The sequence below is a fragment of the Neolamprologus multifasciatus genome, chromosome 7, assembly GCF_963576455.1.
Source record: "Neolamprologus multifasciatus chromosome 7, fNeoMul1.2, whole genome shotgun sequence".
Lineage (NCBI taxonomy): Eukaryota > Metazoa > Chordata > Actinopteri > Cichliformes > Cichlidae > Neolamprologus > Neolamprologus multifasciatus.
In genome coordinates this window covers 28,374,643-28,388,044 of record NC_140445.1, presented here as the reverse complement: position 1 = coordinate 28,388,044, position 13,402 = coordinate 28,374,643, and the positions used below count along the sequence as shown (strand labels likewise).

General features: G+C 39.9%; 1 protein-coding gene and 1 pseudogene across 2 annotated transcripts in view; one reads left to right on the top strand and one right to left on the bottom strand.

Annotated features, from left to right (window-relative positions):
• LOC146514484 (matrix metalloproteinase-17-like) overlaps positions 1-13,402 on the top strand; it is a 90,636-nt gene that overhangs the window by 24,643 nt on the left and 52,591 nt on the right. For both annotated transcript variants that reach the window (XR_014875097.1, XM_085166459.1), the window contains exons 2-3: positions 11,878-12,010; positions 12,238-12,373. Coding sequence is in view for 1 of the 2 variants with exons in the window: in XM_085166459.1 (XP_085022585.1) it covers positions 11,878-12,010; positions 12,238-12,373 (269 nt within the window). In the remaining variant the exon portion in view is untranslated. The remainder of the gene's footprint in view (positions 1-11,877; positions 12,011-12,237; positions 12,374-13,402) is intronic.
• Positions 2,795-9,058, bottom strand: LOC146514485 (uncharacterized; annotated as a pseudogene).

Below are 13,402 nucleotides of genomic sequence, written 5' to 3'. Positions count from 1 at the left end.
CAACAGAAGAGAAAATGATCTCATGCCACAGATTTTGTGAAACAGTTTCCTGCTTACTAATTATAAACAATGCCAAGCGATATCATAGAGAAGAATCAACCCAGTAAAAACAGTAGAATCTGTGAGCCTTCTATTGTTTAACATTATATGATTGCACCAGCCACCCACTGGACTCAAGGTATCCATGATGTGAAAAAACGTAAGAAGTAAGCACCGACTAAAGAAGTCAGAGAGTCACATCACTCATTCAAGTTACAAGCTGGGAGCACTGACAGCTCTTGTAGTAGATGGTACATTAGACAAGTCTAAGGCTGGTTAATTGCACCACTGTGAAGTATATCAGTGTAGCTCCGTCTCCCATGAAGTATATAGAGGCTGATATAAGTATATGTCGTACTGACAGTGAGGAAGTGTTGCTTAGATTGATAATACTTTATGTTGATGCAGCGAAATGAGAAAACAAACTGGGTGCATGTTTTTGGATCTTTCTGCTCAGCACTGGATGCACAAAATGGCAATTTTTTATATAAAGTTTAACCCTGAAGACCGACTCCTTTAAAGTTTTGATTATTTGTCTGTACAATTTACAGAACTACTAAACTGACATGACTCAACAATTAAGGTTTAAAGACCCAAAAGCTCACAGTAAGGAGCTGATTAAGAAATTGTTTACAAGGACTTTAAGCAGAAAAATACGTGATTTTGTGTGAGCTGCATAGTATTGGTTGAATTCAGTTCAGGAAGTGCTTCCCACTCTAGCTCCATGTTACTTCATTTCAAATTTTGATGGCATATTATTCTGAATAAATAAAGAGAAATTCCACATTGATATGATAGCATCTCACATTTGTTGCTGATTTGCCAGATGCACATAAATGATGTAGCAATGTAGCTCTCCCATCCCAAAGATGCTCTGTTGGATTCAGATCTGGTGAGTGAGGAGGCCATTTGAATACAGTGAACTCACTGTCATGTTCAAGAAAGCAGTTTGAAATGATTTGAGTTTTTTGACATAGTGTTTTATCCTGCTGGAAGGAGCCATCAGAAAATGGGTACACTGTGGTCAACAACAATATTCAGGTAGGCTGTGTTCAGCAACAATGCCCAGTTGGTACTAAGCAGCCAAGAAAAGACTGCCAAAAAAAAAAAGAATCCCCCAAACAATTACGCCACCAACAGCCCGAACTGTTGATACAAGGCAGGATCGATCCATGCTTTTTTGTTGTCTGAGTCAAATCCTGAGCCTACCATCCAAATGTCCTGCAGAAATCAATACTCAGACTCTAGCCTCAGTTTCCTGTTATTAGCTGACAGGAGTGGCACCCAGTTGTCTTCTGCTGCTGTAGCCTATTTGCTTGAGAATTTAATATGTTGTGCATAGCTCGCAACTAACAAGTGGTTGTTTAAATTACTGTTGCTGTCCTCTCAGCTCAAGGCAGTCTGGCCATTCTCCTCTGACCTCTGGCATCAACAAGGCATTTTCACCTAGAGAACTGCTGCTCACCGAATATTTTCTCTTTTTTGGATGATTCTCTGAGATCATCTTTCTTCCTTAGTCTGATGCTCCTTTTGAATTTCAGCTGGTCTTCTTGAACATATTTACATGCCTAAATCCATTTGCTGTTGCTGCCAAATGACGGCTGATTAGATATTTGCATTAAACCTTATGCTTGTAAAGTGGCCAGAGTGTAGGAAAGGTGTGGGAAAAGATAGCACTTACTACAATTACTTAGCACATAATACTTCATTTCTGGAAAGGTCTGGAGAAGTGAATAATAACACTGAGTAGGTTATTTGAGAAGCAAGGAGCCTAAGTGATATGGACCTCCTGGGCCTGAGCTGGGACATGGGGTCAAGCCCCCACGTCAGCAAGCATTTGTCCAGCTGAAGGGAATGAATACCAGCTCCAGTGCTGCTGGACTGCAGCAGAGCCGGGGCTGTGACTTCACTACATGAAGAAAGCAGATAACGTTTTGTTTGTTTGTGTTTGGGTGTGGAATGTACTGTCACTGTTTTCGGTACGTGCTCTCAGATTACACATAGAAAAGAAATTGCCCCATCATTTAAGGGTGTCACTATCTTGCGTGCGACCCACTCGACTCATCACACAGCAACACTGATGATCATATTTCTTTGTCACTGAAAAGCGGCTTGTTTGTATGCAATGGAGTGTGTGTCTCTCTTGTCTTTTATTGCATCTGAAGAATGACTGAGGCAGTCGGATAGCAAAAGAACACTGTATCTTATCAACTTTGAATTTAAAATAGGAACATGCTGTGCTGTTGTGACCGTCTAGTCATTATCACGTTTACTTGATTGTGGTGTTCACTGATCTTGGTAGTGTGTTTAATTAACATTATTGCATTACGGCTACAAATCTTTCTTTAATTTTACATAATTCAGATCAAAACGGGATGCCTGGTGATTTTTTTGTCCCAGCTCTATTGTGCAGAGTTGACTTTCATTTTGATTGATTATCTGAGTTTGCTGATCATAGGCAGATCTGAGCAAAAGCTGAGCTTGCCTTCACTTTCAGGATGGTTTTTTTTTTCCCACTAAAACCTGACTTACAAACACATTTGAAGTATAAACTGATTAAAAGGCAGACACAGATTTGCAAAACCTTTTTTTTGTTCCATCTCAACCAATGTAATTGTCACTTTAAAGCCTTTATCCTACAGACATGGTGTGCATACAATAAGGCACGTGATTCAAATAAGTGTGACTCAAGGTTAAATGGTTAATAAAGTTAAGAAATCTTTGCCAGAGAGATTAAATTCTTCTCAAGATGACTTTGAAGCCTTTTTCTTGACAACTTTTATTTGCCTCCACTGTTTTGCTTCCACAGTCCCAAGAATACTATAATGACAGTGAAAAAACATAAGTTTTCTAAAAGATTTTGTGCCTTGAAGCAGTTTATTGAACTTTATGACACACAGAATATTCTTCAGATACGGTTTACAGTTGCTTTTTAAGAAAAGTAGGAGCACACACTCCTACTTTATGCAGAACACTACACAGCTATCAAAACATTGCTGCAAACACGAGGCAAACGAGTTATAGCCATAGCATCAAAGATTTTACTAACGGTCTCTTACTTGTGATGCAGCACACTGCTACAATGGTGTTAGACACAATGCTTGTGTAAGTGTATATTTGTATGTGTATTGTTTATCTGTCTATGTTCTGTAAAAAAGTGGCTACAATACCCAGAATGCCTGGCTTTTGATGATTTCCATTATTGTTGCCGTGTAAAGTGTGTGTATGGGGCCACGAAAGTGTCACTACCATTCTGTGTTGTTCATAAAGTAGAACTAAAAATATATTCTGCCTCCTTGCTTTAGCATGGTAAATGAAGAACTACACAATATTCTGAGCCAGTGAGTGAATGATAGCATGGAGATCTTGCAGTTGTTCTGGATCTTGTTTGGGATTTGCAGTAAGATTCAACTGGGAATCTGGGGAAAAACTGGGCTCAGTGACAGGTCTGAATCTCAAAAAACGCTGTCCTTCTTCATTGCACTGCCAAGAAGGTGGGATATACAACACACTGGTCATTTATCATGTACGTAGATCCAGACGCTTTGTCAATATTTTGAAAGCTATTTAAGCTTTTTGTATTTCAAGGAGGAACACTGTATTTAAAAGACATAAATTCTTGCTTCATCAATTTGAGGAAGGGGCATGAATAGACAAATTTGTGACTGAACTGTGACAGAGAGCACAAAACTGAATTTACAGAAACTGAAGCTCTAATGATGACGGACAAACCTGTGTTTAGTGTGATAAACAGGAGACTACATTACCCACTACTGGCCACCACCTTTGTTTCGACCTGACAAAGGTAATCTGCAGATTGTGCAGAAGGAGGTCAACAACAACACAGGAAAGTCACGTCAGGTGGCACAAGCACTGTACAAGCAATAAAGTTCAAGTTCAAGTTCAAATTGTATTCGCCACATGCAGTGGCAGGTTGCCCTGCAGTGGAATGAACCCGCCCCCGACCTTACACACACTACACAGACATCACATGGGGATACAAATCAGAGAACAGTTGCATTACAGAAAAAAAAAAACCTGAAATGTACACTACAATGGGAAAGTACAAGAGGAAAAAAAGAGACCTCTACTCATGCTGGGCTATAGGAGGACAGCATGAGAACAGGAAACAAAAAAACTCCTCTGCACAGAAAGCACATAAATGTCCACAGTACAACATTATGGAGCACATGACCAGCAACAGGGTTGGGTAGGGGATGAGGAGTAATCCCAGGCAACACAGCAGCCATCCTGCCACTGCACCGACTCGTGTTCCCAGGAGGCAACAAGCATCGAAGGCATTGGAAGGGGAGGGGGGATGTATGAGTGCTTATCAGTGTAAGTGTATGTGTGTGCGTGTCCATAGTTCAGCTGAGACGGTGTCCTTTGCCCTATCAGGCTAAGTAAACAGTCTACCAGCCAACCCAGGTGGTCTTGCATAGAGTGGGAAGAACAGTCAAAACACAGTCGTTATCAGGGAGTTTTTGTTCGGCTCCAGCCTTCAGCCCACAGCTGGGCCGAGGAGGTATCCGCATTATGATGTTGATGTTGTTGATTTTTCTTTTATGCGAGCAGCTCAGGAGAATTTCAAAGCTGTTCTTTAACACTCCAACACTGGTCTCTCAATCTCCCGTTGGAGAACCACGAGCTTCCCCAAGATGGTATCAAACTTCCGTTCCGTGGTCTTGTCATTCTTTTGCTCAGATAGACGATTCTGAGAACTCACAACTGCAGTGAGCTGTTCTGCGATGTAATCCAACTATCGCTCAAAGGTGTCATTTTGAGCAGGCCTCGCCTTGATGTAACCCAGTATACGCTCGGAGGTGTTATTCTGAGTCTTCACGGCAGCTGTAAGCATTTCCAAGGTCTTAACCATGCTGCTTTCAATGAGCCCGTTCTGAGAAGTCGCGCCTCGTCCCATCGTTTCAATCCCAGCAGGCAGCCTTGGGGGGGTTTGAACAGCCGGTTCCGCTTTCTTAATTCTCCGATAAGCCTGGGCCAAGCCAGCTCCGATCAGCAAGAACCCTGTTATCATGGTTCCAAATAGGTAGATATCTTCAGCGTCCTCAATCGACAGTCCCGCCAGGCACACGATCCTCCATTTCTGCCACCCGTCCATCGTGTATCCGGCAGGGAAAGTCCCTCCAGGGCACTCGGGCTCTCCCGAGCCCAGACTTCTCGTTGAGAAAAGGGTGTCAATGACATTCAGAGACCAGTTGATCAAATCCATAATTCTCTTTTAGGTTTAGAGAACAGACTGTGAGAGAGTGTTCCAGGGAAAAGTAATACACACGAGACAAGACAAGGACACAAGAGGCTAAGCAGGGAAGATAAGGGGAAGGAGAAGGAGTGCAACTGCCTTCGCCGAGAGCCAAACGAGAAAGCCTGCCATAGAGGAAAGTGTCAGCAAGGCAAAGCCATCAGTCCAAGCACAGTCATTGTTTATAGGAAAAATTCATCAAATTGGCCTCAAACTTGCTGGTTCAAAAATCTGCCCATACAAGAACAGACTGTCAACATTAAGATGAACACTGGTGCTGACGCTAATGTGCTATCACGGACTATTGCAGGTAGACTGGAAGTGAAGTATGAACTACAGTAGGTTGACACAGTGCTCATAGATTTTGGAGGGGCACACAGCAAACTTAAAGGAGTCTCCAGGTAAGCTGTGCTTGCTTGTGCTACGTGTTAGGTTTAGTTTTGCCACAACGGCATCAACTGTACTGCTACTGGGTGCAGACGTGTGAAATTAGGTCTCATCAAAAGAATTAACACCATGGTACATCAGAGGCCACCACCCTCAGGAAAGAGCTGATGCAGTTGTGTTTGAGGGCCTAGGTAAATTTTCTGGTGTGAATCAGACCTGTGCAAACCTGAGCATCCCAGCAGTTGTGTGCTGCCACCAGAAAATACCATTTTCACTCATGGATAGGCTGAAAGAGACATTCAGCACCTAAAAAAGAGGAGTCTGATACACAACGTCACAAAGTCAACAATGGGTTACCAGCCTGGACGTGTGTGCAAAAAGGTCCACATCAGCTGTGCTTGGACCCAAACGACATGAACAAAGTCATGCAGAGCCAGCACTTTTGCATACATCACAATCCTCAGTAAGAAAGAGGGATACTCACAAGTAAAGCTAGAAGAAACATGTCGACATGTGTGCATTCAGCACACTATAGGGAAGGTACCAGTCCACCGGGCTACTCTTTGGAATACTCTTTCACCTGCAAAGCTCCTTATGAGCAGCGTTCTGTGGTCCAGGGCTACACTTACACCAGTAGTCCCATCAAATTCAATTGAGCAGACAGGCACAGGAGAAATGGTGCTTCAATAAAACAGCTTTGATGCTTGGTCTTCAGAGAGGTAGGTATGCATTAAAGTATTCATGGGAACAGTCAACATATGGCAGCCATTGATATTTGTGAGAGTCCGAGAGGAACCAAGATCCTATAACATCATTACACAAGCGGGAGCGTGTTGTAGAATAAAATAGTTGAGATCTGACAGAACAACAAAGTACAGGGATATCCCTGAGGAAACCATAGACTTGGACAGTGCCATGGAACAAGAAGAGGAATTGTCAGAACCAGAGGACACCTGAAATGGAAATTATGGTGAAAGTTTGTCGGAGGAAGAACTCACAAATGCAAGAATTCAAAGCATACTGCATTAGCTGGACAAATAATGAGACCACCCAAGACTGCAGGTCTATATTCAACACTGGTATAGTACGGTAATATAACGTTTATCATTACTTTTTAAGTAATGATAAGAAGTTGAGGGTGAGGTGATGTTACGATTGCTTGCAAGATCAATAATTGTCATAATTGCAATTGTCAAATCTAATGCTAATCGAAATCTAATTTAAGGCTTAAAACTAATAGTGTTGCCAGTCTTCAGAATTGAGGCTGTAGCTAAGATGGGTTATTACAAGGACTACAATGCCAAGATTGCCTGGGCAGTGACATAGTGTGGGTAGCACTGTTGTTGCTGTTTTTACTTTGTAATGTGGCAGTTTTCACCAGTGTAAGTGCTCTTCTGTTGTTCATCAAAAAGATGAAGATCAAAAGATCACGCCTCCTGTTTTCATTTGTAATCACCTTGTTCGCATCATGAATAAGGTGCAATATGTTGTGTTCAACTTAATTTTAATAGGAGAGATCATTTGGAAGAATTGCAGATGATTTATTTGGGATACCAAGTTCTCTTAAACTGGCAATTAGACTTCAATGACCAACCACAGCTGAACAGAATCCCAGCTGTCTTATGAATCAGGGCAGGACTGCTTGGAGTCTAGACGCTGCTGGTGGTGAAGATGATGAAGGCTTGGATGGAGCTCTCAGTGACCAGGATGAGGTGGAAATGGGCAGTATGCGGGTGGAACAAATGAGAGTCAGAAAGGCAGAATGGCAGAAAAGCACTGAGATTTAAAGTCCACATAATGTAACGGAGAAGGCAGGCAAGAAAATAATTGGACTATTGCATTGGTGTCATCGCTAAGTTTGACAGCGTGGGAAAATGGAAGCAATGTAAAGAATAGACTAGTCGCTGAACATCCAGGAAAGCAGGCGGATGAGTGATTAGAGATCTTCCTTATTGAACTTGTGCATAAGCTTCATTAGATATTAAAGAAAAGGGTCATCTGTCCTTTTAGAGTTAATCAGAGATTTGGAGAGCATGGCAGATTCTCCCTTATTCTCCCACACTTGATTCTTTATTTTAAGGCTGAAGTAGCGTGATTGTTTTTTCAGTATATTAAATTTGAAATGTGTTTTAAATAATTTAAGCTGTTCTCTGTCTTCCTTCATTGTTTTTACAGCTGCAATTGTATCTTTAAGCTTGGAATATTGTGGAATATTTTCTTTTTCTGTATGCAAAGTTGTTATCCAGTCCTTACACAGTTTCATTTTGTGTGTGTCTTTTTTTGTTGTTGTTGTTGTTGTTGCTGTTTGGACAGGTAACTTGGACAGGTTAGGTGCAACCTTCAAGAGTGTATTTACAGTACAAAACTTAGAAGATGTATATTAGTTTATTAACAATGAGAAGAGTAAGTGTTATGTTCTGCACACTCACAGTCATTTACAGTAGCACATTTGGGTGCAAAATATGCTTGAAGCATTTGACCAATCAAAAGAAAAAAAAGTATCCCCAAGGTTTATGCTATGAATAGATTTTTGCTGGTATGTAGTTTTACATTGTTTGCAAAGAGATGTCCCACCACTTGCCACAATTTATATGAATTTATTCCTGTTGTGTCTAGCTTTGGAGCTGTGGAGTACTATGGATATGGAGTTTTACCCTTTTTTTTTTTTGTCGGTTTAAATACACTTATTATTCAACTTCTTGGTGTCTAGTATATAACAAAAGCGTAAAACATTTTTGTCACTTGCACTAAAGGTCAATACCAACTATCTGGATTTTCTTTCTGAAAAAAAGTTGAATTAACCTGTCAAGAGTTTTAAATCCTGTAAAACCTTTAAAACCTGTACATTGTAACATATTTATTTATTATTTACTGATTACTATTTATTCTTTTTAAAATTATTTGCCTTATTGAGACATCTGGAAGATTGCCGTAAGCCCTATCGGCTAAAGCGAGGACTAACTACATTGCAATTTTAGCAAATCATTTATTTGGTACCACTTGGGGGAGGATATTATCAACATAAAACAGGCTTAATGCAAGAATTACACAAGAAAACTGCAAATGAACAACTGAACTCTTTGTGTCTTTTACTTGGAATACAGCTGTCATTAAAAGCTGTAGCTCGGTGGTTCTTTTGGGGATTTTGTTTCTTTTGATATGAGCCTTAACAAATTAAATAATCTGTAGCTTTTGGCAGGTTTTGTTTTGGATATATTTTTCAACTGGAGGTAAGAACTGCCTGTTCACACCCCCTGATAGGACTCATGTGATGACAACAGATGTGCTACAGATAATTTGGCAGTTAAAACAGTGTGTTTATAAATCTAGCTGGTTTTAAGCACAAACTAGTCGGCTTATGTTTAGGGAAAGATTGTGTTGTCAGTTAACCAAACATTTATTAATTTAAATTTAACTTTAATAGTTATTTTAAGGTTATAATAGGTTACTGTCATGGTTAAATCACAAAATGCTGACTTTTCATCTGAAACTGAAAGTGAACAGTTGTCTACTGCATCTGAGTACCTTCTTTGCCCTTCATGGTCATAAAAAAGGCCACAAACCAAAATTGGTTGGTCATGTTATAAATTTATTCTATTTATCACAAGTTTTCCTGGAGCTTTAACCCCTTTAGATTTTATCCTCATCTCGCTGCACATGAGATGAAGGTGAAATTGTTCCAGAAACCTCTCCTCGCCTTCTGCTGCTTTCTTTGCCCCATCATAATTACCGTGGCCCATAGGGGGCTTTGTCACTTGAACATAAATACATTTATTTTATTCTGGGGCAATTGTATTAGTGACTCATCCTGCTTTGCACAAGGCCACTGGAAATAAAAGGTAACTATAGGCAATCATAAGCTGATTGCACTAAAGACCTATGGGGTTGATTTTCTTTATGGGAGAAAATCACCACGGATATTGTCTCTAGAGTCACACAGTCAATTTAACTATTTTAAATTCTTTGACCTCTTCCACTTGCCCATGACATTACATCCTTTCGGGAAATTGTTATTGTTTCTTATCTTCTGCACTGTAGTTGAGGGTCAGCTCAATTCCCCTGTAAACTTTTTCCAAGTCCTCTGGACAAAAAGCAAAGCCAAGGATGAGGAGGGAAGTAATCAGGGAGCAAAGTGCTTCACTAAAGCGAAGTCATTCAGTTAATGGGATTTTCCCGGTGTTGTCGGTACAGAAAAGATACCTCGCTATCGATCTCTGTCACTCACCTCTGATGAGTGCTGATCAAAAACCTATTTCAAATCTGCCATCTCTTATTGTCTGTCCGGACAGAAGAATGGAGGGGGAGGCGTTAGTGGAGATAAGACAAAAGAAAGGAAAATAATAATTAAAAATAAATAAATAAATCAAGGTGCCTAGACAACAAAAGAGCTCTGGTGGGAAAGTAAGCGAAAGAAGGGAATAGAGGAGTACTCAAGTTGCAGCTCGGATGCTTTCATCTGTCACATCTTAGATGTTTCAAATCTATTCAAATTGACTGGAGTGCGCTGATTGGCAGCCACTTCACTGGTCCCCAAGATAAATAGAGATGCAGTCATCATTTATTTAACAAGAATTAGCCAAAATGCAGAAAGTGTGTGGATAATTAAGTACACCCCAGTGTCAGTTGCTTGTAACCGTTTTATCAGCAATAACTTGAAGTAATTGTTTTCTGTTTGACTTTATTAGTCTCTCATATCATTCTGGAGGAATTCTGATCTTTTGTTTTTGTGGTTTTTACAATGTTGTATCAGGTCATTGTGGTTTGTGGTTGTATTTATGCAAAGCTCTATAAAAGTCCCACCACAGCTTAGGTCTAGACTTTGAAAGAGCCATTAAAACATATTGATTATTTTCTTTTTCAGTCGTTCTGTTGGAGGTTTACTGCTGTTCTTGGGATTATTGTCCTGTTGTGTGACACAATTTAGGTCAAAGCTTTAGCTGTCAAACAGACAGTTTCACTTTTGACTATTGAATACTTTGGTACATGGAAACGCTCAAGGTCCCCAGCTCCTGTGGCAGGCAAAATCATCACCCCTCCACCAATATATCTGATAGAGTATGGAGTGTTTCTGCTGATATATTATGTTTGGTTTTTACCCAATGTGGTTCTGTGCGTCATGATTAAACATCTGACTCTCATCCATTCCAGAAGTCTTATAGTTGGGAATTTGCTTGGGGTAAATATGCTGGGATGTCCATTACTTTTTTGTTTTGTTTTCAACATTCAAATAATCTTTCTCACTTTAAAATGATGGACTCCAAATTGCTTGGAAATTCCCTCATAACATTTCCCAGATTTATAGGCACTGACAACTGCTTCTTTAGGATCATTGCTGAGATTTTTTCCTGTTTGGCATTGTGTTAAAACACACCTGATTGCTCCAGACCAGCAAACTGCTTTTGTAAACACTTCCTAATGATCAGTTAATCAAGTGCATTTGATTACAGCAGCACCTGACTGTTACTTAACCTCTTAATTCATATGGAAGCAATAAGGGTGTGTATAATATTTCACACACTGGCATAATTTTCTCAAATAAATAATGACACGGTGTAATATGTTGTATTATTGTATATCTCAGGTTTACTTGGCTAATTTTAAGACCTGTTATGGACCAGATGTTTTGTTTATTATGTCCTTATACATAAATTTTAGAACTGAAAGAGGTTGGACTTTTTTACATCTTTGTATATATTATATTTTGACTATAGTTGCTGATGAAACTGTTCAGCTACATTAAAATCAATATGCAGCTCACTGATACAGACTATCATAACATGTTGTGATTATGATAGTCTTACTCAGTTCCATTACTGCAAAATATAGAGGACTGCAACAAGTATGTAATAAATAATTAGAGGCATATCGTAATGACTCCGTCATATTTCAACATTTTTAAAGCACAATGGTGAATGGTTGAGAAAGTGGATTAGTTTTTTGCTAATATTAGACTTTCACTGATCAGTGTATACCAAGACATATACATGCTCACGGAGGAACAAAAAAATAACTTATGCAAAACAATTGTCCAGGTAGGATTGTATATCAAAGTGCAATATCTAAAGCAGAAAACCAAAAGAGCCTCCAACCTTCATAGCAGCTTTAGGATACTTAATATCCGTGAAGTATCTGGAGTAAACTCTGTTGACCTGATGTACCCTGTATTCGGATGTATTCTGTTTCCCTTCCAGGACTGGCTGAGTAAGTTTGGGTACCTCCCGCCACCTGATCCCGTGACAGGCCAGCTTCAGACCAAGGAGGCCCTGACCAACGCTATCAAAGCCATGCAGAAGTTTGGAGGGCTAAGAGAGACTGGAGTGTTGGGTATGAGGCTGTGTTTGTTTGAAGCGGCTGTGGGAAATCTGTCACATTTGCTGGATGGAGGCAGCATGCACTGAATAACTAATGACATCCTGTAATGCAATCCAATCAAGAAAACCACAGACTATAGCCACTGAATTTTCCATATAGTTGAATCAGCACCTCTCTGATGCAATCAAATTCCTTTCTCTCTCCCTTCTCTCTCTTTCTCTCTCTCTATTTGTTTTTAGACCAAGCCACCCTGGGCCTAATGAAAACACCCAGATGTTCTCTCCCAGATGTGTCTGAAGCTGAGGGCACAATGGGGCGCAGGAAACGAAGCCTGACTCCTCAGAATAAATGGAATAAGAGACATTTGTCCTGGAGGTAAGGATCATCAAAATTATTATTATTATTATAGCGATACAAGGTACTATGCACACATTCATACATAGATGGGTGACCCAGTGTTTAGTATTAGGCTACATTAGGGAAAAACATTTTCTTCCATCTGTGCATCTTTTGATAGATTACAGGACGCTTCTTGTGATCTAAAGGCTTCTATACTTTAGATTAAATTTAGTTGAAGGCACATTCACTTTGTAAAACATTCTTATTAGAGACCTTGAACCAACATCAAACAAGCCTGTCCTCTCAGAAGATGCACACATATTCCTCAGAATTTGTCATGAGATGTTTCAATTAAAGTGTTTTCTCAGTATTGCACCAAGATACCACAAGTTAATATAAAAATTGTATATACAGACACTAAACTCCACTAAGATAACATTAAATGGTCTAACCATGTAGTGCTGCTCTAATTAAATGAGTTTTCCATTGAAAATCTGTCTTATATCTGTCTAACTGTAGTTAGACTTAGTTTTAGTGGATTTAAATGTGATCAAGAGTCACTGCAAATTAATTAATTAGTTAAAACCACAGAAATTTCAGAACCAAATTGTAGGAAATCCAAACTTACCACGTTATTTGTACTCAGTTGGAACCACTTTTGCCTTCAGAATTCGCCAAATTCTTCATGGTATAGATTAAACAAGGTGCTGGAAATATTCCTAAGGATTTTAGTCCATACTGGCATGATCGATGATAGACATCTCTTGTTCCACCACATCTAAGAGGTGCTCTATTAGATTGTATTCAAAAGGCCTCCAGCGTCACCAGATCTCAAACTCAATGTCATGTTCAAGAAACTGGTATGAGATGATCTGGGCTGTGTGACAGGAAGTAGAGTGGGCGACCTACCAAACACAATGTTGGTGGTTTTATCCCTGGCTCCTTCAGCCTGCATGTTCAAGTATCCTTGGCCAAGATAGTGAGTTTCCACCGCTGCATACATTTGAGTGTGAGTGCTTGATTAGGTTAGGTCAGTGGTTCCCAAACTTTATTTGCTGGGCCCCC